We start from the raw sequence: 27,613 nt of genomic DNA, 5'->3' as shown, positions 1-27,613 counted from the left end.
CAAGAAGCTTCTTCTCAAGGTTACATTTTACTTCAAAGCTCAGGATTTTTATCCTCATGAACTATACAGTTAAGAACATTGGCTAATTTTTTTTAGAGGTTTTTTTTCAAAAATTTTATTTAAATACATTTTTGGCTTGTTTTAGATATTCCTAAAGCTTATACCAACTATGGCAAAGTTCTGTGGTCTTGTAAAGCTCCACTTCAGCTGCGATTAAGCCTTCAGCCAGCCTTTGTTTAGGCAAAAGAGGACATATTTTTTAATGCCAAATTCAGCCAGTTGAACAGTTGTAAAATTAAGCACAAATATGATTTATTGCATACTCGTATCTCGTCCTATGAACGTGCCATACTGCTTGTTATATTCTGACAGTTTTTAAGCTGTTTTATGGGCACACACCCAACAGAAATATGTCGCTAAAGATTCGCTAAGATGAGCCAACCCTTCAAAAAAATATATTTGATTAGAAAAGTGAAAGGACGCAAGCAATACCCCAGGAGATACATATATATGTATGTATGTATGTATATCTCAATTTCCCGAAGATGCGTATTTTGTTTGACACTAATGACTCTCATGAGGGCCACCTTATGACATAAGCCAGTAACCTTATGTTTGGGGAATATAGAGGCATTAATACCTTGGGTAAATTGGAGAAATAGACTGAGTCACTAAGATTACATTCATTGAAGTTGACTGAAAAGTTCTGTGCTTAGAAAGGAGAAATTAGATGCCTAAATCTAAAACGTCAAACAATCAGCTATGAGCAGTACTGCAGAAAAGAAAGAGGAGTTACAGTGGACCACAACTGCACACCTCTGTAACGTGACACTAAGGAAAAACCAACGCCATTCAGGAATGCATTATGAGTATCGTGTGTAAGACAGGGAACGTAATTATTGCGTCCTACTCCGCGCTAGAGCAAGGCATCAGGTGGAGCGCTGCGTCCAGCCCCAGCACCCCTCTAAAAGAGACTGACAGACTGGAAAGAGGCCAGAAGAGATCATCAAGACGTACAAGAGATTTATCACAAAGAACCTATGAGAAGAAGGTTGAAATAGTAGAGATTGTTTAGTCTAGAAGAGAGAAAACTGAGGGGAGACATTGTAAGCCTTCAAACATACGAAGACTGTTATAAACAGGACAGAGATCAAGGAAGAGTAACAACGTGCTTAATTTTTAGCCAAGCAGAATCTTGGTTTCATATTTTTTTAAGAAAAAGCTGGCTTTAAGACCAAATGGACACTGGAAGGGATACACTTAAGGAGATCGTCCAGTCCCTGTCACGAGACATTTCAGAAGGGAGTAGCAAACGCCTCTCAGGTATAGGTGCAGTTGATCTCGCTTCAGAGTCGGAGCACAGACTCCCCTGGTTATTTACAGATGCAATTCTATAAATATATAATGTATGCTGCAAACATCATAATTTTAAACACAGTTCTTTAAACGGAGTTAAAACTAGAAGGCATACCTACACGGCAAAGTTCTCTCTTAAATTTGCGTAAGGATATCAGAAGTAGTTTTAGACTAAGGGACAAACAAAAACCTAGGGATTCTCCCAGGAAGAAAATACAAACCAAACCACCAGCTTCTCAGGGTATCTTTGACTATCCCACACTCCTTCGTTTCTCTCTCTCTTTTTATTTTTTCTCTTGCCACATCAAATTCATGATCACTGTATTATATTCAAGGCAAAATAAATCATACTGAACATATACGTGGTAAATACTGTCAACGCAAGTTATATTTAGAAAACCGGACAGGGTTATTCCAGCATCTGCTTTTTGGTAGTGTATACAGCAGAATGATAGAAAATACCAACTATTCTAGTTATGGATTTGGCGAGACAAATTACGTAAACTTATTTTACCCTCAGTCTGACTTAGGGGGAAAACGGTCAGTCAGTAAAACCAGGGAGCACCTCTCGACTGCCAGCACAGGTGAGCACAGAGGCAGCGTCCTAAACACTAAGCAGAACACGCTGTTTGCTTCATACCTGACCTAGATGAAGCACTTGTACACTTTCAAAGGGTGGAATAACTGAAATTTATGAAATTATCCTACTCTCACTTTGTTGAGCCACTCACATTTATTTCCCAGTGAAAATCTGAAAGTGTGGGTAAATTGGTTTCAAACTTTATGGACTTAACTCCCCTTTAAAAAAATAGAACCTTTTCCACTTTTGCAGTCCTTTTAATCTTAGTGACTGTTGCACAGTCTTATCAAGTCAACACTTCGAAAGTAAACATTAGATTAAAAAAGAAAACTAAAAACGAGACGGATTTAGAACAGGAGTGAAAGTAACTGCTCCAAAATGTCCAATGAAGGAAATCTTTTAAAAATCTATATTTGACACAATTTTTAGTCATGACGAAAGTTATAACTCCCCCCTGCCCCCCCCATCTTTAACTTACTGCTTTCTGTTGCATGAGCCAACTGTTTCATTCTATAAAATCACTTCCCAGCTTTCTGACATCCACACGCCGTTCATCGATAAGGAGAGGAACCTTTCCATTTCAGGAGCTCTGCTATTACGCCAGTCTCTAGGGAACTGTTAAATCTTTCTCCGGCTCCTGGTTTCAAAAGCCTTCCTCATTCCAGCTCTCCCTCACCCTCCCTCAGCAGCCTCGCAGAGCTGGGCTCAGTGCTGGCCCATTGGCACAGTTAAAACCCATTTCAGTGATGACCTGGCAGCTTGTACTAAAAGGGGCAATGCCTTTTCAGTATCGGCTGAAGTATATATCAGAGTCCTCAGTCAGAAGTCACAGCAGCACACGATCTATAAAGGACATTGGGCAAGATACCAGGCTTAATTTCACGTTTCTGTCTTATTTGGCAACACGCCGGCGTGCCACCAGATGTTGCAGTGACCGACTCAACAGGGAGCACTGTAACAACAGGGAGTCCTCCCCGCCGCAAATTAACTTTATGGGTTTGTATTAACTCTCTCTTCTATAAGATACCATGGACCTGACTGCTTCAGGACTATTTAGTCTTTGATTAGTAAAAGATGTCACTCAAAATGCTAAGACTTATTAATAATTAAGTCTTTAATTATTTATAATAGTATTTAGTCTTTAATTAATATTATTTAGTCTTCAATTAATAATAATTATTAATAATAATTAATTTTAAAATAATAATTATTTTATATGTACAACTGTTATGAAATGTTGTTTTGTTGTTGGTAGCTTCTGTGAGCTACCAACCTTACGATGACTTTTTCAACAGACCAGGAGGACATCACAAGTGGTTTTCAGATTGGTTCACAGAAAGCGTCCCCACTGGGCTCTCCAAAAGGAGCCCTTTGTTACCTCAAGATAGTTCCTGAAGGTGAGAGTAATCGACCACAGACCCTAACGAACCTCAAGAACTGGAGTTACTCAGTACGACGCCAATAAAAGAACTTTCCTCAATGCTTAGACACCAAGAAGCTGAACAGCACAGGCTCTGCAGTAAGGCACCTGCAAGACCAAATCTAGAGGTCCTGCTTTTGTTTTAACTCTTCTTATTCAGCCAGCTTATTAGGCTAATCCTGCCTAATAACTCCTCTCGCCTGATTACTAAAATGGACAAAACCAGAGGGCAACTGCAGTTTTAGGCTTAAAGAGCTTGACTTACCAACACTGGAGTGTTATTATTTTCTCCTACAGTTGGATGAAAATTTCATAAGGTGGTTATGGGCTGTAGATACAAATCAAGCTGGTATGAATTGGGGACAATAAAATTAGTTTATTTAAAGATTTTTCTTCCGGAAGACAACAGTCATTTGACATGAGTTCACATCAGCCCAGGTTGGTCACTAACACGCCCAGCACTGAAACGTTCACACCATAGCTGACAACTTGATCATCACCAAACAGAAACCGCTAGTGGTTTTGTTTGGTTTAAATATAACACTTGTTATCCTGATAATCTCAACCATTACATACAGAAAGGAATGGCTTTTTCTTTGGCCAGGAAAAGGGGAAGACCAGGCGGCACTGAGCACTGGAATAGGCTGGCCATATATATAGCTTCCACTTGGAAGAGACTGACCCTTCAGCCATCCCAGTAACCTTCTGCCAGCCCCGAGGCAAGCTGGCTCAACGCCACAGGAATTGAATCCAACATCTCAGCTCCCCTGCCATAGCTGTCATGATAACCATCCCTGTACCTGCAGCCAGAAAAAGCCTTCGCTTTCACATTCAGGCTTCTACGCTGAACGCTACTATAAACGAGTAAAAAAAAAAAAAAGAAAATGTTAAGTCTCTAACAGGAATTTCTATCATGCTTGACAAGTCTCAGAACTTTTTTCACCACTTTTTTTTTTTTTAATTCTTATACTATTATTTGGCACAAAGGCAAAAGCCTGGGTTTTGTCTCTGTTTATTATTATTAATTTATATGGAGTGGAAAAACTGCATGAGGTCAAACAGAACATAAGGGTTCCAGTGAGGAAGCTTGTGCAACGCCACTTCGCCATCCTGTACTTGGTACAGGAGCCAAACCCAGTCATTCAGAACATCAAATATTTCATCTGATTTTATGTGCAGCTACAGAAGAGGGCTTGTCCTCCATTTTCCTGTGCTTAAATGAAAGATTGTTCATTCAAGAAAACTACTAGGATCATCTGAGTTGATCTTAAAGATAACATGGTTCAAAGAATTTCACTCAGTCATTTCTGAGCCAAAACTGTAACCTCTGTCTGAACATCAGCTCAGGGCAAATATTAAATTTTGACTCGTTATGTCCGATTTAATCTCTTTCAGTGGCTACTCATCCTCATTCTTAAAATTTCTATCCAGTTTGTGGTCTGAACTGGGCTAATTTCAAATTCCAAACAAATGGATACTTGTATGCCACCTATTGAGGTAATAAAGAATACCTACTACTATCCATGTCACTACCTACAGGTATCTTGTATATAACAAGTAACCAACCTTTCTTTTAGACAAAGAACATAAATTAACCTTTTAGATACCTAACTACAAAGGAGTTTTTCCAAACCTCTAATTATGCAGTGCTCTTCTCTATGTTTTACCAGCATCTCTTTTTCAAAGCCCATTTGAATACTGCTGAAAATTTTAGCCTTCAAGATATTCCGATAAGTCTGTGCTCCACAAGAACTCCGAATTTTGATCTCTTTATGCACATTTCTCACCTTGCTTCTCATAAGGACGAGAGGTTTTGTCTCTATTTCTAAAGCAGTATTTTTAAATTGAATTTAAGGGTTTGACATAATCCAAATCTGCCACTTTTAAATGACCTTAGGCGATGCCGAGCTCAAGATAAGCTCAGTATCACATAGAACCAAGCTATAAGAGTATATTCCCACGTACTTTGATATCAATGCAGGATATAGCATGAAACATTTGAGTCATTAAGAGGAGAAATTTCAAGTGGTTCCATTCCAGAATTAGGATTGTCTACTCTTTACATAAGAGGACGTTTAAATAAATAAATATGGATTTCACAGTAAAGTTGACATGAAAAACTATGATTTGCGTCAACTTCAGTAAAATAAAGATTACCTTGTAAATTAACTCTGGACAAATACTGTCTTTTTTTTTTTTTTTTTTTAATTGATGTCTGCTGTCTAATTCGGACAGTAGGAACATACAAGCACCCTAGAGAATCCCCCAGTGGCCTTCGGAGCAGCGCACCTCCAGGAGTCAGTACCACGTGGACTCTCACACGTCTAGTTGTGAAAATCTCATTGCAGCTATATAGATTTAACTTTGAGGAGCTGTTCCTACTAAAGCTATGACAAGATATGCCATGCCCTCTTGAACTGTACCGATAAATATAACTGCCTACATATAAAGCGCACACATTTTTAGCACATATTTGGCATACGTAACCATACACCAGTAAGACTGATTTGCTCAGCGGAGCGGAGGTTACATTTCCTTCCTAATATTTTACTTACTTGGTCGTCGTTCCTATTTCGATAACACAAAAGTTAAAAAGTTATAGGAAAGAAATTCCTTAACTGCCCTTTGAAATACCTTAATATGTCTTCCTATTTAACTAGTCTATACTTAATACAATTTTTTAAAAGGAAATAATATTTAAAAGTATCAAAGCGTGGTAATTTTATACCTGCCAGAGCTCAGAGCTGGACTCATGTAATATTAGCCCCTACTGCTGGCTCCATACAAATCTGATTCTGGCAACACTGTCCTCGCAGTGAGACCCTGTCCCTTTGGGATCTCCAGTCCCCGTACTTCCCTCTGCCTCTACGCCACCCTCCGTACTGGAAGTATTTTAGCTGTGTCAGCAGAGTAAATATGCCTGTAACGGGTATAATGCGGACTGGTTTGAGTATCACTGCATCACATCACAGTGCGCACAGCTTTGCACAACAACAGACCAGAACTGAGCATCACCACAGAAGAAGGGAAAACATGGAATATTTAAATAAGGCAGGCATGTAGGACGCTTACAAAATATTAGAAATTTTTCTTAACAGAGAGAACTATCAGACCTGAAGCACACTTCAATTTTGCTTTGCCTTCCCCCTCCGCCCCTCAGTCCCTTAAATAAATCACTAATAACTGTTTAGTCAATGTCCAGTATACTTTTAACACTCTAAGAAACTAACCTTATATTTAAAATGTAGAAATCATAGAACAGTCTAGGAAGAAACCTCTGAAGATCATTCCTTCCAACCTTCAGTCGGAAGCAGGGCCCTCAATGAGGTTACCCAGGGCTCTGTCCAGGCAAGTCCTGAATACCTCCAGCGAGGGAGATTCCACCACTTCTCTGGGCAAACTTCTCCAATGTTGAATTCTTCTTATAGTGAAGAATTTCATTCCTATTGCCAGACAGAAATTCCCCTAAAGGAACTTCTGCCCATTGCCTCTTGTCCTGGCACCATCCATCCTTGTGAATACAGTGACTACCCTTTACATATTAAAAAGACAGTGATTAAATATATACTGTGTTCCAAGTTAAAAGGGATTACCCAAAATTTGAAAGAAATAAAAGAAAAGGAGCAGCAACCAGAGGAGCACACGCTTTTCTTACTCTCCTGCCTGTATGGTATATCCATACCTGGAAATCGAGACAGGCAGAGCTAAGATTATAGCTGAGTCAGCAGGATCTGGTTTCAGAACCCTCTCATGAGACTTGTATCAAGTAAGGTTGCAAGAACACTGCTATTAAAACAGTTATTTATTTCATCTGAGTGCATGAATCTGTACGCATATATTATTTTTTTCCTAATACTACCTATTTAAGAAAAACCTGACATTATTGGCACTGCCTTCTTCATAAATCAGAATAATAAACATTTCCTTTGATCTCACGTGGAAACGGTCAAAGTCTGGTGGTGGTTTTTTCTACTGACATTTCACCTAACATTCAATCCAAAGGAAAAGTGTCATTTTTCCCACAGACTTCTACTGCCCTCTGTAGGATTATTTTATTTAAAATATTAGGAACAAAGTAGAAGAAAAAACTAAAAAGAAAGCATGTAAGCCTGTCACATTACCCTATCACTTCATAAACACACTGGAGATGGCATATTAAGTTGGCGTTTCCTATAGCTTCATAAGTTTAGGGATTTTATAGACTGTGGATACAAATCAGGAAGTAATAAACAGAATATTCCCATACAACGTCACCAGATTTCTGAGACTGCAGAATGAAAACGGAGTGCCGGAAGATCAGTGAAGACAGGGGATATATGCGGGTGTACAGAAGCAGTCAAAACTACCCACCATTTTTCAGAACTGCAGACTGCTTTCAAAGCACGTCTCAAAAGACTCTCAGTGTGTAGCTAAGCAAAACACTGAAAAAAATTCACGAGAAATTCTACTGTATCAAAGGCTTTACTGAAGTTGTATGCTTCAATATTTAAGTTTCATTCTCGATACTTCCTAGGACACAGTTCTGCTCCTTCTTGTCATTGACAAAAAATAGATTTCTTTATTCTAAATTACACAGATAAAATTTTGGCTATTTTTTACTTGGTGATCATATTAGACAATTAGAAGGACATGGTAACGTGGAGCCTCAAGATAACTAGTAACTAATAATTTACATACAGGCATAGAAACGCAATGCTTATTTGCCTCTTTACATTCCTTAGAAATGTTTTTAATAATTTAGATGAGTTCAGTAGTGACCCTGGGAGGTGGCTGATGCTTTTCATGCTATAGTACGCTTGTGGTGTTAAAGGATATTAAAGGACAAGAAAGTAAACCAAAGGTATACTTACATACGCATGGGCTAAATAACTCTGACAATTCAGAAGGGAATTAAAAGGCTCCAGTTGTATGAAGGGATTATGATGACATCAAAAAAAGCGCAAGCCTGAGTGCCTCATTATGTCCCCACAATCCAAAAATGCAATTAGACTTTAATTGCATTTTTCTTAAGAAAAAAAGCCTGTAACAGCAATTACACATGTTAAAATACCCTGCCTAGAATGCTACTGCAATTATAAAGGGCTAATCGCTGTGACAATAAATTAAAAAAGTACCATACCATGTTACCATTTTATGACGTGAGAAATGAGGGCACTGAAATTCCTGTGAGTTTGAAGGGAATTTCGCATATAAACTGCGGGGCTAACTCCCCAAAGCAAGTGAAACCTACCATGCCCCAACCTCAGAGAAGGGGTCCATAGGACTGAACTAGGTGTCCAAGTCATTCATACTAGAGAAAACGTATCCCTTTCTCCACATCTTGCAACTGGTGTCAGACAGCACGCGAAGGCTGAGAAAGCAAAATAAGATACTGAAGACGCAACGTAAGCTGTGGGGAAGCGAGACTCGCGTGTCTTTACGTGTGCTCCTTTGCTAAGAGTACGTAGGCATCGCACAGCAAACATCTGCGTCCATCCAAGAATCTCTTATTTTTACACAACACTGTAATCGTTTTCGCTGTTACATAAATCCTTTCCCCAAGATTTCTAGAAAACCAGTGGTCTCATCATTAATTGACTAATGGAATCTTTCAAAAAAATCTAGGTTATTTATTTTCCAGTAGCTAGCTATTCCTCCATGCTCCATTTACTGTCCTTTTCATTTCTGATATATTCTGTTTCAATTAATGCACTTGCATTGCCACAAGACACAGACGATTGACTAACAAGACAATTCACATTTGGAGGGAAAGGCCACAGATTAACAAAAGCTGAAAATTACAACCTACTTTGTAAGAAATGATTCAAATGTAATGCACTGAAGGCTACCTTCTAGCACAAAGCAAGCACTCGCGCCAAAACAGTCTGCCAAAAGAGGCAGATTCCTCTTTCTCCCATTTCCTTCTCCAAAAAAGACTCAATGGAGCTAATACTGGGTAAAGAGATGAAAACTTACCAAGACTGGCACACAACATGGTCATGTAAGCCTCATTTCCTTAGGCAAAATACAGGATATGGGTCAGAAAACTTGAATTGTCTTAACACTTTGACAATAAACTCTGTCTGGCAACGTTACAATTAACTTAAAATAAGCCAAAAATTTGTCAGACCAACTGCTTTTGTTTCTCATGGATGCAGACCAACTTTGTGTCATGATTATATTTTTAAGTAAAGTTCAACTTACATAAGCCCTCATGGTTTTTGGTTTTGTTTTTTTTTTGAAGACAATAATTTATGACTGGAAATTTTGACCAGAGCAAAATTCTGAGTATTTACTGCAACTTATGTAGGCTGTCAACCTAAAAACCAACCTTTTTTTCTTTCAGTCATCTGTAACATTCATAGGAAGCAGATGATCTTGTATGCTTCTTCAGCAACTAGTTTATCTTTCTGAAGAGATGGGTTACAATGAGGAATGAGGGTTCATAGAACTGTCTGCCTAAAAGCAGTTGATATTTAAGGTACTCAGTTGACAAATTATTGTTATATCTCTGTACGTGTGAAGACTTTTCTTTTTCTTTCTTCTTTTTTTTTTTTTTCTTTTTTTTTGCCTTATTTAGTAATCTTGGTAAACTGAGAAAAAGCCAAGGCAGTTCAAGTTCTCTCTTCAACGCAGCCTACCAGCATACCGTCCACACGCACGCGAGATCATCCAGCCAACCAACACCCACGTCGGGACGAGACGCATCCCACGCTGCGTCTCCCCAGTCCGGTAGTCAGGGGACATGAGCAAAAGAGGAGAGTACGGACAAGGAGGAGACAGAGGGAGACTGGGGAGATAAACCACAGGAAAACAAGGTTTCATCGGTTCTACCGCTCATGCCGTAACTTGTCAGCTTGTTCTGTTAACTGAAAGCCAGATCTAATTCAGATTTACAGATGACTCTTACATGCTGACGTTACAGTTAAATCGTCACTGTTTACGTAGGGTACCTTCTAAAATAGTAAGCGTGGATTTACCAAGGTAATAAGTTGCTAATTTATTAGCATATTATGCTCATATGTTATATTATAATTATAATAATTATATTCTTCAGCTGTGAATGTCATTTTCTTCTTATGCAAGGTCTGATCAGGGTGATTCAGAATGTCCCTGGAGGGTGCTGAGGACCCTCCATCGCCATCATCACAAGATGAGGTTTTGGGCTGTAATGGCTAGATGGTGTAATATTCCAAAATCTAATGACATGCAGTCATAGGACGACAGTTTCTAGAGAAGGAAAAAACACAATTTCCTGAAAAGAAACAAGCATGAGAACCACAGGCAAGTTGAACCAGACCAGCATTTTCCCCTCAAGCAAAATCCTCATTACTGTTAATAGAAGTTATGCACATACAACAAGGAGACTTGAGCCTAAAGGACGCGACTGCCAAGTCACCGCAAGAAGGTCGCACTGAAATCCAACGCTGATCTATCTTCGTAAGCGCAATGACTTTATTACGGATACAGAATTAGCTGCCAGCCTACGCCAACAATTTGACCGTGTCAGACTAGAGTGATTCGCTCAGTTCTCACCAGTCACATCCCCCAAACCTCCACTGGTAAACGCTGCGTTACAGAGCTCAGAGCTACAAACTCAAGCTAATGAATGCTGTCAGATCACTAGCTTAGCGAATGGACACAAAGTCAGTCAATGTCACTCAAAAAAGCAGCTCTTCAGACAGAAGAGGGTACTTAGCATTTCTGATGCACTGCCATAGACACAGTGTCACTGCAACATCTATAAAACGAGAACATGTTCCTGCCTTCAAACCCTACGCTACGTGATTCTTGAAGGTAGATTTAAATCATGTACTTTTGTAACTTGAAGGATCTTCCATAATAGTGGAGGAAAAGAAAGCAAATGGTACTATTTCTCGTATAAAAACATGGAAGAAATCTTTAGTCGTCATTTTCCATTCCTGTCAAACTACTCATCAAAATGTCTTATTTTTTGATTAATTCACTCCCCCTTATCTGTGCTTGAAGCAAAATGAATAAACATGTTTTACCAGTGCCAGTTTTGCTTGAAGCTATTTTTTGCATGTACCTTCAGGACAGTAAGTCACAACTTCAGTTACAGTGAAGAAGGACTGCACCTTTTTCAAGAAAAGCCAGCTGGTTTTTGGACTGTAAATGTCATGTTTACAACATACAGCTTTGACATAAGTCTTACAACTTCTGGAGCTTAATGGAAAGTTCTATTTCCCCCAAACAAAGCCACTGTTAAGAAACGTCTGAGGATGCCAAAATCTCAGGTGCTTACCTTTGTCATTGCTACTTGGTGTTGGAGGAGGAAGTCCAGGCTTAGATTTGTCGTAATTGTTAAAGCTCTGGCTGCGTCGATTGTTGGCACTAATAGAACCACGAGCTTTGGCCTCACTGCCTGCAGCGGACACCCTCGTGGTGGGGCCTGGAAGTCTGATGAAAGAATTACAATACAATTAAATATATTTAAAAAGCACTCTGGGAAAGAAACTATGGAATACCATGCATAAGCTGAAAAGAAAAGGATCGATACCACAATGTATACTCATAAAAGTCTTTGTTCTTTTATAAGAACCAATCAAAAAATCATCCTAGATGAAAAATATATGGCAAACAAGCTACAGTCTGAATTGTTTTACATCAGAAAAAAAAACCCTGAACCGAAATTAATGGTCACTTGCCATAAATCTTGTGAATCAGAATTAGTTGCAAGTAAATCCAGTGGAGCAGTACCACTGGTACAAGGTTAAGACTAAGTGAGACACTACTGTTCTTAAACCAGATTGCTGGACACTTATCTTATATGCTGGACACATAAGGGCTATCCTTATTTCGGAAATAACAATGAGACAGAACATGACTGCCTTTTGCCTTGTAGAGAAGCACATCGCATCTCTGCTCTGAAAGCTACAAAGCCTATCAGCCAAGCCCAGCAAAACTTCAACTTGGTTTAATTATTTGAGCCTATAAAACTCACACAAAGCTTAAGTTCCCCTTCTTAGGGCAACCACATTATCAGTGAGCTGGTATAAGCCTCTGGTTTAAATTGGGTCCATCTCATCCGGCATTTCCTTACCGTAGCCTGTATTTACAAGATTTAGCTGTTTACCTAGGAAAAAAAAGTAGTTAGGATTCTGGAGTAAGTAGACAGAGAGGGATACTACTTTCATGCTTTTCAGGCAAAAGGGGAGGGGGGAGACTTTTCTACAAAGCCCAACAGAATTAGGAAAGCCACTAGCATCACATCGCAGAACGATGTGTGTGTTTGAGTCCTTCAAACTCAAAGCTCATACATAACGTTTCCATGTTTGAATAGCATTTTGTGCACTAATGAGCACATATTTCTACATTCCAAATAGATGAAATATTAAAAACTGGAAGATTTGGTAGTTGCTCAAAACGCATACCAAAGAGAGTTAGTGAAACAGCTCGCTGTTGTGAAAAGCAAGGATATCACATTAAAGACTAAAAGATAGAACCAGTTCACGTCACCTACAGTAACCATGACAGGCACCACTCTTTGCCGTCTTTGTATTTGCTGTATGGTAGAATCTTTCTCTGTAATAGAATGTTTAAAACTTCTTTATATAAACCACAAAAATCTAATTGTCTTAAATAACTTGTGCCAATACTAGGCTAAAATGACGAAGTCCCAGTTGTCAGAGAGAATGGCGATGGAACCGACCAAATCACCGTCGTGCCTCTGGGAAGGAAGAGAAGCCAGGAAGGAGCCTGGCAGGGCTTCCTAAATAAACTGACTTCTCCAAGACTAGTGAAGAAACAGGGAATACGAAAAGAAACATGAAGGAAAAGAGCAAAAATGTCAGCAGCTGCATGCACATGCTTTCAAAGCTCAAAAGAGGATAAGACGTAAGGGCATCATTCAAATACAAAACCAAAAATTAATTTACAAACTCAAACCACCGCATATCTGGCGCAGCACATCATGGTTCTGAGGTTGACTTTGCTGAAGCCTTTTAGACGAGCCCTTCAATTTATCCAGCCTTTTTCAACACGGGGGGGTGCTAGAAAGTTGGACGTACTCATCATTGCAGCAAGGTGTAAATGAGAACACCCCAGAGATGCTTCATCCGCTGTAGAGGAGATTACATGGGAAGAAGCAGAGGCAAACCAGGGACAAAGGCTGTTCTTGAGAACTTGGTAGTCACCAAGACAAGAAAGTTCATTAAGAGTTTGTTTTGCTTAATAGGAAGCGAGCTAGGTTTCCTACAGGCAGGAAGGACACACAAGATACCTCAGCTGAAAGTTTCTACCCAGTGACAAAGCATTGCAAGTACGGGCCAACCACGGCAGGAAGGCTACTAGAGCCCCCAGTACTGGGAGGGGAGTCTCTAGCAGGGCTCGGCAGGAGGGAAGGGATAATGTTCTTGTACCGGGGGGTACGCAAAGGCTCCCCACATATTCCCACACGGATTTTGCAAATCTGTCACATTTTAAAGTAAATAAAGCTACTCAAACCATGTGACCACTCAAGAAGTGACAAGCTTTCGATTCAAGTCAGTATTGTCACTGCCAATAAAAACATACCGAGAATAAAAAACATGCATGCTAAAAAACACTCTCGAAGAAGATATCATTTTTCTTAGGCTTTTTTTTTTTTTCCTTGTAATTTAACTGACTGATTTTAAGCCCCTGCTTTTGGTATTGGGCCAAGATATTTCACAGCAGTGCCTGTGAAATCTAGGGGGGAAAAATAGGGTCAGGGAGACGTTTCTAGCTTCTTGCTATTAGAGACAAGGTACTGAGCTTGGAGAATACTCGCCCGTTACTGCACTTCAGCACCTCTTCTAGGCGAATACAAACTGTCAAGCCATAATTATGATCAAGAGAGAACACGAAAAGGAAACTCGGGACATTTTAACAGGGGTTACACTGCAGACCTTCGCTGTTGTCATAAAAGAAATAAGATGGGGGAAATAAATCCAAATTATACAGCAGAACTAACAATCTATACAAACTTGCCAAGCCGAATAAAAATCATAAGTAATGGTTCACAAGCTTAGCAAAAATGGTATAGTATAGTTTACCAACTATATAAAAATCCCTAGTAAAACATGTTAATATATCATAGTAGTAAAAGTAAACATGATTAATCACCACTTTAATAACACGGCAACCCTTACGATCACTGAGATGAGATGGTCAGACGAGCTGGCATGCAAGTCATGCTGGGATTCAGGACAAAAATTGCCTGAAATAGCTATTAATCCTTTTCAGGGAGATTAGATGCGCTCAGCTTCAGCGCTCTGAGGAGACAGACCCGCGCGGTGCTGCTCGGGCTCACGTGTGCACGGGATGCTCTCCTCGCTAGCTAAGACGCTAGCCCGATGCTACTTCCAATAATGCAGATCTAAATACAACTAATACAGATGGGTACAGTGGGGAGAGAACTCCCAGAACCATGTTTTGTTCTCAAAAGCAAAAGCTCATAAGGACAAATGATTTGCTTGCGGGCCAAAATGCATTCCACACCTTGAAAAAAAAGAAAAAAATTAAAATTCATCTAATACTTCCACAGTTCAGCTGTTTGCACAACGCCTAGTTACAAACTATTTTCAACAGGAACCCTAAACATGCATCCAGAAATACTGCAAAAGGATTATTCATGCTTTGCAGAAGATGAAGAAATGCTAACCTAGAAGACTTTTTCTGACCAAGAGTGAATCGGATGATTTTGCTTTGAGATGAGTCCCTGGGAGATGCACTGTATGACAGGAAAGAAAAAGCGGAAGATAACATTGAACAAAAAATCTTTTTTTTTTTTTTAAGCCACTGAACTTAGTAAGTAGTTTTAGGGAGGAAAGAGTTTTTATGAATTTCGTAGGGAAAAAAAGCTTCTTGCCTAAATAGAACTTTATGTCAAAACTCCTAAAATCTGAAACGAATTACTTTTATAGAGTAATGAACATGCAATTCTGCATGCAAACCCCAACTTTATTACTCTCTTCTTTTTCAGTCTTTTATTATATGTATTTTTCTGCAGAATCTGAGCAATTTCACTTTAGTATATACTAAGAAAACATGACATTTAAGACCTTCAGGTTAGATATTTTTAAATTATTTGAAACCCAGCACAATCCACACAATGGACTGCAAATATCAAAGCAATATTCAAACGGTCCCATGCATCTCTTCATGGTTTTGAGAGAAAAGTCGCAGAAATACGTTCAAATACATCTTTGTTTTACAGTAATTATTTCCTGTACAATTTTACACATGCTGCAGCAACACTATGTTTTTCAATTCTACAAAAATATTGTTTACACCCAAAATGAGCATGATTCATGAAGAAAGACATAAGCAAAAGCCAAGGAAGCTTTCAGTAGTCTCACTTGGAAGGCCTCATTTAAACTGTTTATATTCCTCGTAAAGCAGCACTTAAGCTAGGGTTCAACTTAGTATGTGTTATTTTAACACAAATAAGCCTTTAAGTTAATTTGAGATATTAAAAAAAAAAAAAAAGCGCCTTCATACTTTAGTAATTGTGCAAATATGGTTTCAGCCTTTAATCCTGCCCACTTATTCCCACTCAAACCCTCACTCTCTTAGCAGCGGAAGGGTCAGAGAAGCAGAAGGCTGTACATGCATTCATGGCAGTACCGCCTTCATAAATTGCTTTTATTCTACCCTGGAAAGAGCACCCATAGAGCTAAAGACATTCAAGGGACAAAGAACCCCTCTACTTATCTGTATTCTGATCTAGGAGTGCCAAACACCAATTGTGAAAATTATTTTTTGTGTAAGCCAGCAGCTTCTTATTTTTGGCCAATAAGCCTAGATTTGATTTTGACTGTCACCAGCCGCGATGAGCTCTATTTCTTTTACCACTGTAAGAGCCTTCCACTTCTTAGGACTGAAATTCTTGTAAACCGAGAACTGAAGTTGGTTTTCACGTGCCCAAAGTATATATTCTGTAATGGCAACGACATACGTGCTTTGCGAGTAGAAAGAAGCAAAAGGAATACTGAGGAAGGTGTCCCTATAAAATACTGCGGTTACTTGGTCTAGCAGGTATTTTACACCCATTGAACTGCATATTTCCAGCGCAGAGAACATAACTTTAGCCCATCTGTTTTGATTTCCAAAGGTGTGAAGTCAATTGCCGCCCAGCACACAATTTCCAACACACTCTTTATTCTAAAGTAGAACTAAAGAAAGAAGCTTCTTTGGCTTTTGAAGACCTCGAACAAGAAGAAAAGAAAGAAACAATGAAAAAAAAAAAAAAAAAAAACAAAAAACCCCAAACCTTAAATGAAGTTTCCCCACCTTGACTGCATTTCTGGTTGTGCTTTGAACTGATGCTGCGCGGGTTGCGGGGGCTGCGGGCACGGAGTCTGGAGCGAAGCTGGCACCTGCTGCTGCGGTACCCCGACCTGGCACTGGGATGGAGGTCCTGCTTGCTGGGACGCTGGGGGAGGCTGCTGGGGTGGATGGTGTTGCGGTTGCTGTTTCTGTGGCTGCTGTTGCTGTTGCTTGTATCGAGATAAACTGAAGAAAAGGCCCAAGATGGCCTTTAGATTCCCATTCCTGATTTCTGTAAGGCAATGTTCAGAGGTCACTCGTCAGCCACCAGTCGTCGTTCGCCTCTGCCAGTAGAGCGGGTCAGCCACGGCACGCTTCGTAACGTGGTCTGGGCCCCGTTCCTTTAGGATACGACGGGCTTCCTGCATATCTAATTGGCATTACAGCCGATTACCAGTGAGCACCAACGACAAATAAATAACTAATTTCTCCCCTGCGGTGACTGCACGATGACTTCCAGTTCTGCTATAGCCTGTATGTTAATGCCAGTGTGCTTAAAAAGATAGTTCCTTTAAATAGTTCCTTTAAACTAAAGTAACCAAAACAAAAACTCCACAACAAGTGTATTATAACAACAGCACACTGTACATGATTTCTCAGTCCTACATTTGCACGAGGAGGAGAAACTACTCAGTTATCACACAGTATTATATCATTTCTGGAATATCAAACTAATTGTTTCCACTAAGAAAATCCGATGCAAGTTTTGCACTAGAAAATATGATTGTTGGGTGAAATAGCTGTATTAAAACAGATAATTACCAGTTTGATACTATCACAAGCCAATAAAGAATGGATACCCGAGGTACCTAAAGATAGCTTGACAGTGAACGAATAAACATTTCAATTCCTAAAAGTCATCCTGTTCTTCTATGCAATGTCAAATGCAAAAATGTAAAACCAAACAAAACCACAAAGATAAAGACATGTACCAGAACACGCAGTTAACAGCTGTATCATAATTAATACGCAAGAGCACCGATTCAGTCTTGGAAACAACCTTAATAACGTGCCTTGACTTAATTATTTAGCATGTTTAATTTCCTAAACTAAAAAAGTGAATTAAAAAAGCGACGTCAAACAGCCAAAGTTTTGCGTGCACTACGTAGACCACATGAACTAATAAAACTGGCTGTTACCCTATGCTTTTAAACCCCTCTACACGGATTAGTGCAAGAAGGGAAGAAAAGGACATGGGGCAAGACAGTGGCCGAGCACAAAAGTGAGACTCGGAATTTTAACTTCTGTCCCCAGTTCTGGCTGAAAGGTTGCTCTGACTTTGTAGTGGGCCCTGCTCTACCCTTTATGCCCTCCCAGCCACATTTCTGCTCACATTGCTCATCTTTGCTGTGTTACAAGCTTCTGTTCTTAACCCCAAGCCCTTTACCCAGCAAATCTCAGGCTCACGGCTTAAAAATTTGGCTCCCCTTCCTACCGCAGCTCCCAGCTTTGGTCTCCTTGTCTACCTGTGCCTCAATCTACCTTTTCTTCCTAGCCACTCATCTGATTTATTTTCTTCCTTAATTTTGCTTTGGCCCATGCCCACCTCCTCAGCAGCTCCTAGACCTTATCTAAGTGGTCCTGGTCATCACCCAGACCTGGACCATCACCAGACCCATTCCTTTCCCTTCCTCTCCTACTTCTTGACGAAATTTCCTTACCGATTTTTTCCTCCCTGCAGTCTGGCCCCTCCACCAGTGCTCCTTCCCATCACTGCCCCTGTTCCCTTGTGTAAACGATTATCAATCCCAGGGCCCTTGAGCAGCCATTTTCTGCCTGCCTTTGTTTTCTTGGCCAATTTTAGTCTCTCCCTGGACAGCGGGGTCCTAAAGAATCCTGCCTGTTTCCCCTTTTCCCAGTCCACTCCTGCTCCCATGCAGCATCATGCCACAAACCCAGCTTGCTCCCGCTCCATCGGCATCTGCAGGTTCCTACTCTAATCCGCCCGTGTTTAGCTAGGGAGGACGCGGAAAGAAGCAGACAATAAAGTAAAACAGACGCAAAAGACAGCAAAGCACAGTAAAAAGGATCTCCTTATCTTCAGTAAAGAACTCAAATTACTCATGGGAATTGTAAGGAAAGTAGCACTTAATCACAGGCCGAAGCATAACTAAACAGAGCCAGAGGCACTGGGAAGCTTAACTGCACAAATACGGGCCAGAAGATAAAAGAAATTACCGTGGGTCTGCATGTTTAAACTTAGCAAAGCTATATGCAATTGGAAACGAGGACTTGACTTCAATGTGAAGTGAGAGGCGATTATAACAATAACCCACCTAAAGCCTGTTGCTTTCTATAGCTGCCTTCTGCTGTATTTATCAGAAGAGAAACCTGCTTTCGACATTTTGCTAAGGTGACCAAAAAAAAAAAAAAAAAAAATCAAAAGAAAAACACCTTTACTGAGTTTCAAAAGAAGCAGTCTTTTTCCATCTGGATTTTAAACAAAATATTTCAAACGGGACTTTCAGAGGTAGTTCTGTTTCCCTTATCTTCAAGACAGACTGAGGTAATTCGCCTGGCAGTTTGCCCCTGCACTTTGTACAAAAAGAGCATTGCAAAGAGTACTTCAACCTCCCTGCGCTCTGCCCAGCAGCGCGGTCTCAGCTCCTTCCAGCCTGAAGTCCCCTCCAGTCCTTGCGTCAGCTTAAATGTGCCTATTAACTTCAATAAGGCCAGGCGTGCCACCCACCCATTTTACATTTGGAGCCCAAAATGACTCATCTTGTATATTTGAAACAAACACTCTAGACATTTGAGAGGAAACTGGAATTTGGTTTTCAGAGAATCCGGGCAAATCTACCCTTTGGAAATTTCCATACTGGAATATCTCCGTTGCTGCTTGCTTCACCTACAGCTGGAACTTCCACCACTGTAGCTTGCCAATCATCCTTCCCTGTCTTCACAAAAACACACTGGACTCAGGGGAAATTGGGGAAAAAAATAAAAGTTCAGGACAAAGAAGAGGTAAAGAATGAAATTTCTGCAAATCATAAATTACTTATTATGTACAGGACACAGATCAAAGCAAACCAATGAAAAAGAACAGGAAAAATGGTCTACCACTTATTTAGGCAAGCTTGTCTGCATCTGCAAAGCTTATTTCCTATCTGATTCTGTAAAGCACGTGGGACTAGAAAAAACAGAAGTAGTTTACATGGCCTAGACTGGTTAGCCAAACTGGCTAGCAGGAGTACAAAGTACAAATTCAGCATGACTGCACATTCCTTAGCTTGCGTCTAACCTGCCAGAAAACAGGGCTGCTTTATATATGTACTATTCACCCCTAAAGACAGCGGGTGTCTGCTCCTGTCGCTTTGCACCAGCTCTTACGGTTGACCACTGAGGGATTCTGCATCAACCCTTCTTAGTTCATTTACGAGGAGAGGCAAGACGGTCTGCTGAACAGAACAGAATGAAAAAAAATCAGGAAATTCTGTCCACAGTGAACGATGGGAAAGGAGAGAAAGGGCCAAAGTCACTACAAGAAGGTTTGAATTTAAGACAAGATGTCGAGAAGTAGATATACTTCACCGTTGATCCAGGACACATCGTGAAGTACGGACAGGCAGACTCCACCTCGGTCAGCACATGCTCCAGGCTGGCTGGCCTCTAAGCTGACTTTAGGGATCCAAGGCTACCAAAACCAGCTCTGGGACAGAACTTTGTATGAGGAATGTGAGCTGCATATGAACAGTACTGGGAATTCCATAGAAACAAGGAAGGGAAATGCAAGAAGGAATTAATTCCCACCACAGACACTAGATCTGCAGGCTTTTTTTTATAATTAAAGAGTAATTTTTTTGAAGACTGTACATAACTGTACTCAGTGTGGTTTCATCAAAATTTGGCAGCATGGCAAGTGCCCTACTCAGGTATGCTTAAAATAGCGCGGTGGGATATTTGTCCCGTGGAAATAAAAATTCCACCTTGACACTGGAAAGGAACTAAAGGACCTAAAGGGGATGAACTGAAGTACTGCACAGCGCGCAGACTGAAATTTGTGCACCTACAGAAGCGCGAATGTCATTTCAGAGGCAAAAGTCTAAGCCGAATCGTGGTTGTTCCACAGTCTAGCGAGACATTCACTTTCATCGCCTTACAGTTTCGTGATTTGCTCAGCTATTCGTTATCCAGCCAACCTGTTACCCAGAAGAGGTGCAGCTGCGATCTATTACATCAATCTGAGTTTCTACTGCACATTTATGTTCTCCATAATCTTCAAAATCTTGGCAGAGAGGAGATATAGTGTGAAGGAGGGCAAGCTTAGCTGGGCAGCTGCAAGCCCAGGACTCTAAAACCCAGCTCAGTGTGGAAACAAGTTTAAAAGCGTGGGTATGGAGAGACAGCTCAAAGCAATGGACGATAAAAAATTGCAGCAAGAAGGGAAGAGAATTCTTCGGCATCCCCCATAGTTTTCTTTAGTAACCACAAATGGAGATTTTAGGATTTAAGAATCTTTAAGGGAATGCCCTTTTGGCTCCACATCGCTGGGGAAGGGGGCTTGTCTCTAGCATAGTATGGTCATCATCAGCGACTGCAGATCCTTAGCATCTTCACTGCCTAAATCCATTAAAAAAGACTACGTCTAAGTGGCACGCACATATCAAAGCAGGATTCTTTAATACTGGAAGGATATGATACGTGACGTCCCAAATTATTCCAACATTTAGGAGTCATCTAAACTCCAGTTTGGTATCATTAACTTCCCTCCACACTAAAACTGCGCTATTGAAAAATACGTGTTCTCAAGCAACCCAGGAGAGACTTCAATGTTTATTCCCATTTGGAAGCAATAACAATCTTCTGCTTCCTCCTAGATGAGGATCTGCCAGTGAAGTAAACAAAGTTATTCGCAGTTGACCTAGCAGGTCTTGGCAACTTGCATAGAAACACTGGCTTGTTTGGTTACGGCACTCTTCATTTTAAGCGCTTCTGCGTTCTCTCTTGTTCAGCCTCCTTCCTCAGCACAGTTAAGGAGAGACTAAAAACAGAAATTGAATGTATTGTAGAATTCATGTCTTTTAACTTCATTTTATTAAAAAAATGTTCCTTCCCTCCCCCTCTCTAGCTGTCACTCTTTTCCTTCAGGAGCCAGTAAATGTTCTCATTCATATGTTGGCAGCAAACATTACTGGTCTCTCCTTAGCTTCTGTATGATTTAATATGTTAATTCCTAGACAGTATAAAAGAAAGGAAGAAATACAAAATCAGCAGAAGCCATGGCATAACCTATACGCTGCTGAGTCCGACTTGTGATTTGGCGGGAGAGCGAGGAACATTAATCATATTGTCCCTTCCCCAGCGTGAACACCACTACGCTGCCAACTTCGCACACCGAGACAGTCTTCCCATCAACTAATCTGCTATTTTTCTTAGATTTTGCATTGTATCAAGACAGGTAAATAATGCGAAATCTATTACATTTTCACAATATTTACATATCATGCCAAGGTCAGGCTTTTACTAGGGACTTGGTTGCATTTTCTTTTTAACTGTTTCCTGCTAAACAAGCTTTCTGCTGTTAGAAGTTTTAGCTCATACTTTCTTTACTTGACAGGAGAATCTTTCTGATTATAACCGAGCTATCAAGGCATATAATGCAGGCAGTACTTGGGCCGACCCTATTACAGCTTCTCTTTGGAGGAAAATATTTGTTATTGGTGTCCTAACCCAGCTTGAGGATACACCGCAGAAAAAGACAGCTAACCTTCAGCCCCCTCGTCCCCTACTACTTGTGGTAACAGCAGATTAGAACAACGTGTACTAAATATCTGCTACTTTGCTTTCCACGCTTACAAACCGCCTCAAACCTAGTGAAATTACATTTCAAATACACATTTGCAAGTGGCTTGTAAGATCTCATAGACTTGGATGAGGCAGTGGGCTTCCTTTCAAGGACAGCAAGGAATTCTTTAAGCTATTTTCCAAATTGTCAAAATGTAATTTTAAATTGTAATTTTTAATAACAGGTTTTTAAAAATAATAGCTTTAATTTTATAGTAATTTTATGAAAGCTTTTATATTTTTGTAATATTTTTTAAATGTAATGTACATACGTAAAACTCGCGTACACGATGGTTTCACCACAAAGTTCATCCACAGCGGTTAGCTGGAATACATTTCATAAACATCATTTACCGTCAATAAGGGAAAGCGTGTTTCAGCTAAGATTTCAAATCAGGATCACAAAGCGCATAGCGCTGGGTTTTGGATTTGCGACTCAAACAGAGTTGGTAAGGCGCCAGGGTTTCGGCTATTGCGGAGCAATGCTTGCAGAGGGTCAAGGCTTTCTCTTTCCCCCACGCCGCCTTCCCCCGGCGCGCAGGCTGGGGGGGAGCAAGAAGCCGGGAGGGGACACAGCCTGGAGCGCTGGCCCCAACCGACCGAAGGGATATCCCATGCCGTACGACATCGTGCTCAGGAAGAAAAACTCAGGTGGGCGGCGGGAGGGCGGTGGGGACACAGCCAGTGCTCGGAAGCCAGCTGGGCATCTGTCTGCTTGTGGGAGGTGGCGAGTGATTGCCTTTGCACCCCTTGTTTTGTTTTTCTCTTCCTCTTTCCTTCGCTCCTTAAACTATCTTTATCTTGACCCGTGCATTTTCTCACTTTTGCTCTTCCTACTCTCTCCAGCGCTCAGCTGCCGGCCGGGGTCAGCCCACCACACCTACACATCCTTTCTTGCCTTCCTCGTTTAAGCCATAAGATTCCTTCAGAGCAAGAAAACACAGCTTTAAACATACAGGCAATTAAGTTATTCACACACAAGTAAACGTACGTGCATGATTTGCTGATATAACCTCCTCCTCAAGACTAAGTTTGCAAAAAGACTTGGTCACCAAATCTAACTTAAAGTCTCACCTGATGCCACACATCCAATTATTTGTTCTGTGAAGCTCTGAAGGAGACGTCATATAACATATTCAAAGTTTGCCTTAGCAGCTACGGAACCCCATTGCTTTTCCAGCACATTTAAATGAAAGTATAAGTGAAAGCTGGTGCTGAGGATGACGGAAATCTGTTTGATCTCTCAATAAGACAGCAGTTAAACAGCTTCTGAGCCCAAAGGTACCATATACCCTGGCATAGATCATGCACTGGCATAAAGGAATATAGGACGCTGAGTCATGTTTGCGTTTCAGAAAAATTCTGGTGCTCTTCAAAAGCAGAGTGATTAATTAGACGTCAAAATGTCTTTTTCTTTTTCTTTTTCTTTTTGTTTTGGTTTAAAACATTTGGATGTTATTGTTTTGTGCCTTTGGAAACAAACTTTAAAAAAACAACCTTTCTTTAAAAAAAGCAAAGAAAGCCGGATACTTCTTCAGGCAAGAGAAAAATTGAAAAATAAGGAAATAAATTTCTCTCTCAAAAGGCAAACAACCACCAGCAGGTCACTTTAAATATCTGTAAAATCTACACTGATCAATGTGCCAATTATAGAACTCAGATGAGAAAATTCTGGTTTTTAACAGAAAGAAACAAAGAAGTGACTGAATTCTAATTGGGTCTCATTGATTATTTTTACAAGTCATCTGTGTGGAGATTAGATATATATTTTTACCTACCTTTCATACCGAGCTGGGGAAAAAAGGAGTAAAGACCGTCAAAAGTTTCATTATCCATATTAGTCTTCCATTACACGCCACGTGCTGGGTACAATCACAAGCAGTAATTCAGGCTCCTCATTTAAAATGAAATTTTAAACAACCAATTGACTCACCTTCTGCTGACAGCCCCTGTATGTTAATCCCCTTAGCAGCCAAGAAACTCAGGCATGCATCTATGTTTTCAATCTGTTCAAGAACAAACAAACAAGAGAGAGACACAAAAAGAAAATGCATTATAATAATCGTTTACTTTCATCTCCTGCCACCTTTTATTGCATTCAGCCTTTGTACCACATAAAAAGTCCCTTTGCTCGTTACATGGAAACCTCCTCAGTTACTAAGGTCCTAAACTGATCGAGTATTATGTGGGACTTGTAAAAACCTTCTGTTATTTGTACTTGCATGCAGCAAGTTATTTAATACTCTAACCCCGAAAGCGGATCGCTAACATCTTACTAAAGGGTCAAGGATGTTATGCCAGGATTTTTAACCTGCAATAAGTATAACAAACATGAAACCGAAAATAAACACGGAGGCCGCATTTGCTTGAGAAGGCAGATTGCCACTTGCTCTTAAGTTGACAGCTGGCAAAAGTTTCCAGCCGCAAAAGCTGTCAAATATAAAAATTGTAACTGGAAACCTCAGCTGGAATCCCAAAAATGGTCACTCGCGACATCCTCCACGTGTCAGAAGTGACAGGCAACTCCGGTCGCTCACCGTGGGGCAAATCCTGCCCTTCAGGGAGATGGTACAACAGCATTACATTGCACGGGATAAGATGAATTTTGGCTAGGGAGGGTCTTCTGCACAGCAAGGCCGACTGCTAGTGACTACAGCTGCTATATACAGCCTGCATTCAAATCCTACCTAACAAAGCGAACTCCAGAAAGCTTGGACGAGTTAGGCATTTTTTCCCCTGCTTCTCAACATCACAATAGAGATCTTGCAGTAGCTTCCCACCTAGCTTCCCACCAAGCTACCACCAAAGCTCTGCTGTCATATTCAGAAGATGCAGAGAGATGCCAGCCCCTCCAGACCACAGCACTTCTATGCAGAAGTCCACGCTTAGGCACCTCAAGAAGCTGCAAGGAACAACGTTTTAGGAATGTTGTTTCGTGTGTGTTATGTGTAGTTACACAGTTCCATGTGTTCTGTGTGTTTCATGTGTGGTTACACAGAAGACTTTTGAATAATATCACAGAGCAATGTTTGCTTTTATCGTGGTAATCAGTAAGTGATAAAATAGGGTCTCCGTGTTTGAACATCTCGCAAACATTAATTTATTAACTCCCGCAACATCACAACCAAACACTGCTTTCACTTTATAGATAAGAAAGTAGAGACGCACCGAGCCCCACACTTGCTGTCACATAACTACCTTTCTTCTGTGAAGTTTGGAGCCATCAAAAGGGAACGTGAAAGCTCCTGCCTGCCCTCAAAAAAATATACAAGCGAGGGCTGTGTGGCATTCTGGAGGCTGAGCTCCCAGCACCTGACCTGCGCTTCCCATCCTTCTCAAAGTACTAAAAAAGTACAAGGGAAGCTGCCAGAAAATCTTCAGCATGGATTGCTCTCAAGGTACTTTCATTTATTGCCTATAACAATAAAAACATTCCCTTCTATCAGGGGGAAAAAAAAGTTATTGGCATTACCTAACTGTGATGTCAACAATTATAAACACTGATATACTCAAAACTTTTATGAACCTCATTATACTTTGTATACTATATCAAAGTATACAAAGTATATTGTATACTACTTCCCAACCCAGATAGATACCAAAGAATACATTTCCTGTAATGTTTAGACCTTAAAGCTTATAGCAGGGTGCAGTTCAAAGGTTCATTTATCCACGGTTCACTATGATACGACAGTCAATATCGACTCATTTCCTTCCTCAGTGCTCAACAACCCTTTCAAGTTTTCAAGACAGCTCTTTTATTGAGGTGATTTGGGACTTGGCCGGAAAGCCAAAGTTGACCTCTTCAAGAATAAACACCACACAAAAGCATCAATCCATTTCTACCACCTGCACTTCGCAAGTCTTCACCATTCCAAGAACAATTCCAGTCTTCCGCAGCTGTGGGTAGATTTCTCCTCTCCTAATAAGGAGGATTACTTAGGTTAGCGAGTGAAGACAAGCAATATCTCATCTCAACTCCAGATCGGCAGCTGTAGAAACTCAACGTAGCTCTTCCAGTCCTGCTTTGCTTCTCTTCCCAGGTCCCTCATCTTTGCTGAAACTCTCCTTTAGGACAGAGCGACCACAGGATTAAGATTTACTTCTGGGTAGCAAGTTCCTCATCCGTGCCCCCATTCTTGGTGCTACATAGCAGTCCTTGCTGACTTCCTAATCTCATGCTCATTGCAGAGCCGATTCAGATTCAAGGAGCCCCCTGTAAAGTGACTACCTCCTCTTCCCTGGGACAAAGCCAGCGTTTTTACTGAGCATTTTAGCCACCTAATTAAGATATACGGCTCCCATGCCCAAACTGGTGGACGATGGCCCGCAGAGCGCTAACGCTTGAGGTGTGTATCTGGAACGCAGGTTGAGGGACCTGGACCTGGCTGCCTTGGACAGATGGGCCACCTTGCCGCATCGGTTGTAATGCCTGGCTAAAGGCTGTAAGAAGCAGGGGCTTTTTGGTGCTGCATTGATATAGAAAAAGAATGAGGGGGGAAAAAATATACAGTAATATAAAATGCAGAAAAAAGATTGCAGGAAGTGGACTACCAAAAATCTATGATTTTACATAGATTTACATATGATTACATATAATTATTTTACATACGATTTTATAGTCAAGAACTCGTAAGAATCAAAACATTACAGAAACAGGATAATATCCTATTTCAGTACTTAAAACCAGGCATGATGAAATAAAGAGGTAATAACAGAGGCTTGCAAAAGCAAACCTCTTACATTCAGAAAATAAAGTATTACAGTAAGATCCTACAGGGATGTAGGGCATCACACATAGAAGGAATTCACTAAAAAAATACAACTGAAGGACAAAAAAGCATCGATGATTCTGTTAACATTTACACAGTATCATCTGTGATACTAACAATGTTACATGGCAGGAATGGGAGCAATTAGTTATTTTGAAGGAAAAAGAGAGCCCAAAAAGGAAAACAGAAAGAAACCTGCAGAAATTCAAGAAGGAAGTGGAACGCAGAATGCGGGTCTATAGCTGAAGTTAGTGTTGATAGAAATTCAGGGTGCTTCCCACACAACGACTGGCCGGTGGCCCACGTAGAAGTGATTTGTGACTGCTATCCAGCCCCAGTGGAAAGGGCTCACACTCACTTGGCACTCTGGAGTCTCATAAGAGGCAAAAGCCCTGAATGCTCGACCAGGGA

The 27,613-nt window shown here is 40.6% G+C and overlaps 1 protein-coding gene across 2 annotated transcripts in view; it reads right to left on the bottom strand.

Annotated features, from left to right (window-relative positions):
• Positions 1-27,613, bottom strand: part of NAV2 (neuron navigator 2) — a 241,872-nt gene that overhangs the window by 123,562 nt on the left and 90,697 nt on the right. The window contains exons 4-7 of one of the 2 annotated variants that reach the window (XM_075502011.1): positions 24,364-24,436; positions 16,611-16,878; positions 14,980-15,048; positions 11,602-11,756 (exon numbers count right to left, since the gene is read on the bottom strand). In XM_075502011.1, coding sequence (XP_075358126.1) covers positions 11,602-11,756; positions 14,980-15,048; positions 16,611-16,878; positions 24,364-24,436 — 565 coding nt within the window. The remainder of the gene's footprint in view (positions 1-11,601; positions 11,757-14,979; positions 15,049-16,610; positions 16,879-24,363; positions 24,437-27,613) is intronic. The other variant, XM_075502010.1, reaches the window with a different exon arrangement.

Source organism: Mycteria americana, chromosome 5 (assembly GCF_035582795.1).
Source record: "Mycteria americana isolate JAX WOST 10 ecotype Jacksonville Zoo and Gardens chromosome 5, USCA_MyAme_1.0, whole genome shotgun sequence".
NCBI lineage: Eukaryota > Metazoa > Chordata > Aves > Ciconiiformes > Ciconiidae > Mycteria > Mycteria americana.
The sequence above is the reverse complement of the archived record's forward strand: the minus strand, read 5'-3'. Positions and strand labels throughout refer to the sequence as shown.